General features: G+C 47.7%; 1 protein-coding gene across 1 annotated transcript; it reads left to right on the top strand.

Moving 5' to 3' along the window:
* The first annotated feature begins 726 nt into the window (after positions 1 to 726).
* Tsp_12999 (putative zinc finger protein 526) lies at positions 727 to 2,007 on the top strand. Its single transcript, XM_003367265.1, has one exon. The coding sequence runs from the start codon at positions 727 to 729 to the stop codon at positions 2,005 to 2,007; it is 1,281 nt and encodes a 426-aa protein (XP_003367313.1).
* Positions 2,008 to 2,161: the final 154 nt, after the last annotated feature.

Here is a 2,161-nt window from a genome sequence, read left to right as displayed (position 1 = left end):
AACCCCCCCTCCCGAAAAAAAGGTCTAAAGAAAGAACCCAAAATAGAGAACCGAGGACCTGAGGCATGTACACAAAAATGCTTCGGTTTTAGGCGAGTCCCCAAAAGAGTGCGGGCCCACTTCATTAAAACCCAGCCCCCTGGTAATGTAAGTGGCCCCATCGTGGCGGCAGAGTCGGTTCTACTCCAAGATTGAGTCACCGCCAATGTAGACGCAGCGCCCTTTACCTCTAAATACCCCCGAAATTCAAAGAACATTCTGGACACAATTTTTCCGGAAGAGGTTACGCTGCGCCTCCAAAAAATGAAAATACACACGTCAGCGGGTCCTGACGGTATACAGGTGTCGCATCTTTGTACATGCGACCTGTTGTGCCTAGCGAAGCCCTTTAACTTTTCTTCTCGCAAGGCACATTCCCCAACAACTCAAGGATTGTCGGACGATCCGCGCCCCGACGCTGAAAACCTTCCGGCCAATCACCATCTCCTCCTGCCTATTCCGGCTCTTTAGCAAAATTGTAACGAAACGGCTAGAAAACTGTATCTCCCTCCACCCCCGTCAAAAGACCTTCCGATCAGGCACGGGTGGCGCTTCTGACAGCATCACCACCCGTCTTTTCAACATCGGGGATTTCAACCTCAAAAAGCGCGGGTAAACGGCGTGTGCGGCGGCTCGGTCAAGGTCCCTCTGATAACTGGTTTGCGAAAACTCCCGGTGCGAAAAACGATGAACAACTCTATTAATCCAGCACAAGGAACCATTAGAACTGTTGCTGGCGCTTCTAGCCAAGGCTCGGTAAGCGATGTTAGAGCTTGTTTTACTTTTTCCTACCCTGGTCCATTCACATGCCAGGCATGCGAGCACGTTGAAGCTGTTTTCGCCCGTATTGTAAATCACTGCACGCACCACAACGTTCTAGTGAACGGCCTCACTTGTAGTTTATGTAGTAAGCACTTTAGAACTGTTAATGCAGTAGCCTCGCACTTTATACACTGTCGAAAAGTGGCAAACAGTGTGCCGGCGCCCGCTACAGTAACCCCGCTTGATTCCGAAGTATCCGCTACTGCGGCTACTTCGCACGTTTGCCCCACATGTTGTCGCACGTTCAGCACTTTTAGTGGTCTCAGATTGCATGAGAAGCGGAAGCACGCCTCCACATTCGTGGCGTCTTCCCAGAGACCAAAAAACCACCGGTGGTCAGAGCATGAATTGCATGATGTCCGTGCTATACTGGTGAAGTTAGAGAAAACCGGTTCCTCATCACTGGCAAAGCTAGCAGATGAACTATCTTGTCTTTGGCAAGAAAGTATCTCTGTTAACACTGCCAAGTATTTGAGGAAAAAGGCTCTCGCTACGGAATCCAGTGAGCCAAAATCACTTACCTGCACTTCTCTGCAAAGCACCGACTGTGTCGAAAGTATTCGTAGAAGCGCCCCTCGGGAACTTAAAAAAATAACGAGTGTTAGAGAGGAAACCATTGGAGAGGGCCGGGAAAATCTTAAGGCCGTAAAAACTCCTGAAATTCCAAACGAGGTCGATGACCTACTTATTCAAAATTCTTTTTTGAATTTTGAAGATGTATGCCGCAGTACCCCCACTTTGGATAATCAGGAGAGTACTGTAGATAAAATGGAGAATTTTAATTCTCTACTTATTATAGCTCTGGAGGAGTCACTCACCTCCTGCAATACTGAGATGGAGGGGTTAATTAATTTTTTAATTAGGAAAATACTTAAGTCCGATGATGAGGGTCGTAAACCACTACACAGACGGGGTTGTATGGTCCTTGCCACGCTTCTGCACCCGAACTGCTGGGGACATAAACCCCCTGCCGCTAGCAACCGACGTAAGCGCATACTCCCTCCAGGGACACATCTCAACTCAGGGATACGCTCACACCACGAAATTTTTGAATTTCTTTGTTTCTTTTGCTTCCAACTTATTAAATCTCCATCTCATCAAGAACCACCCCCTTTGTCTGATAACTGTCCTAGCTACGTCGCTTAATCTGATCGGTTACTCCGATTAGGCCATTTCCCCGGTGACGACTGCTCGTATGTTCAATTTACATTTCCCTCCCATGACCCTAATGTATTCTTGTCCCCCATCTCAGTAGACGAAATTATGCTGCACTGCAATCTAATTTTCTGTTAAAACGTTC

The sequence above is a fragment of the Trichinella spiralis genome (assembly GCF_000181795.1).
Source record: "Trichinella spiralis strain ISS 195 chromosome Unknown Scfld4559, whole genome shotgun sequence".
NCBI classification, from domain to species: domain Eukaryota; kingdom Metazoa; phylum Nematoda; class Enoplea; order Trichinellida; family Trichinellidae; genus Trichinella; species Trichinella spiralis.
Note: the sequence above shows the minus strand (reverse complement) of the source record. Positions and strands in the feature narration are given on the sequence as shown.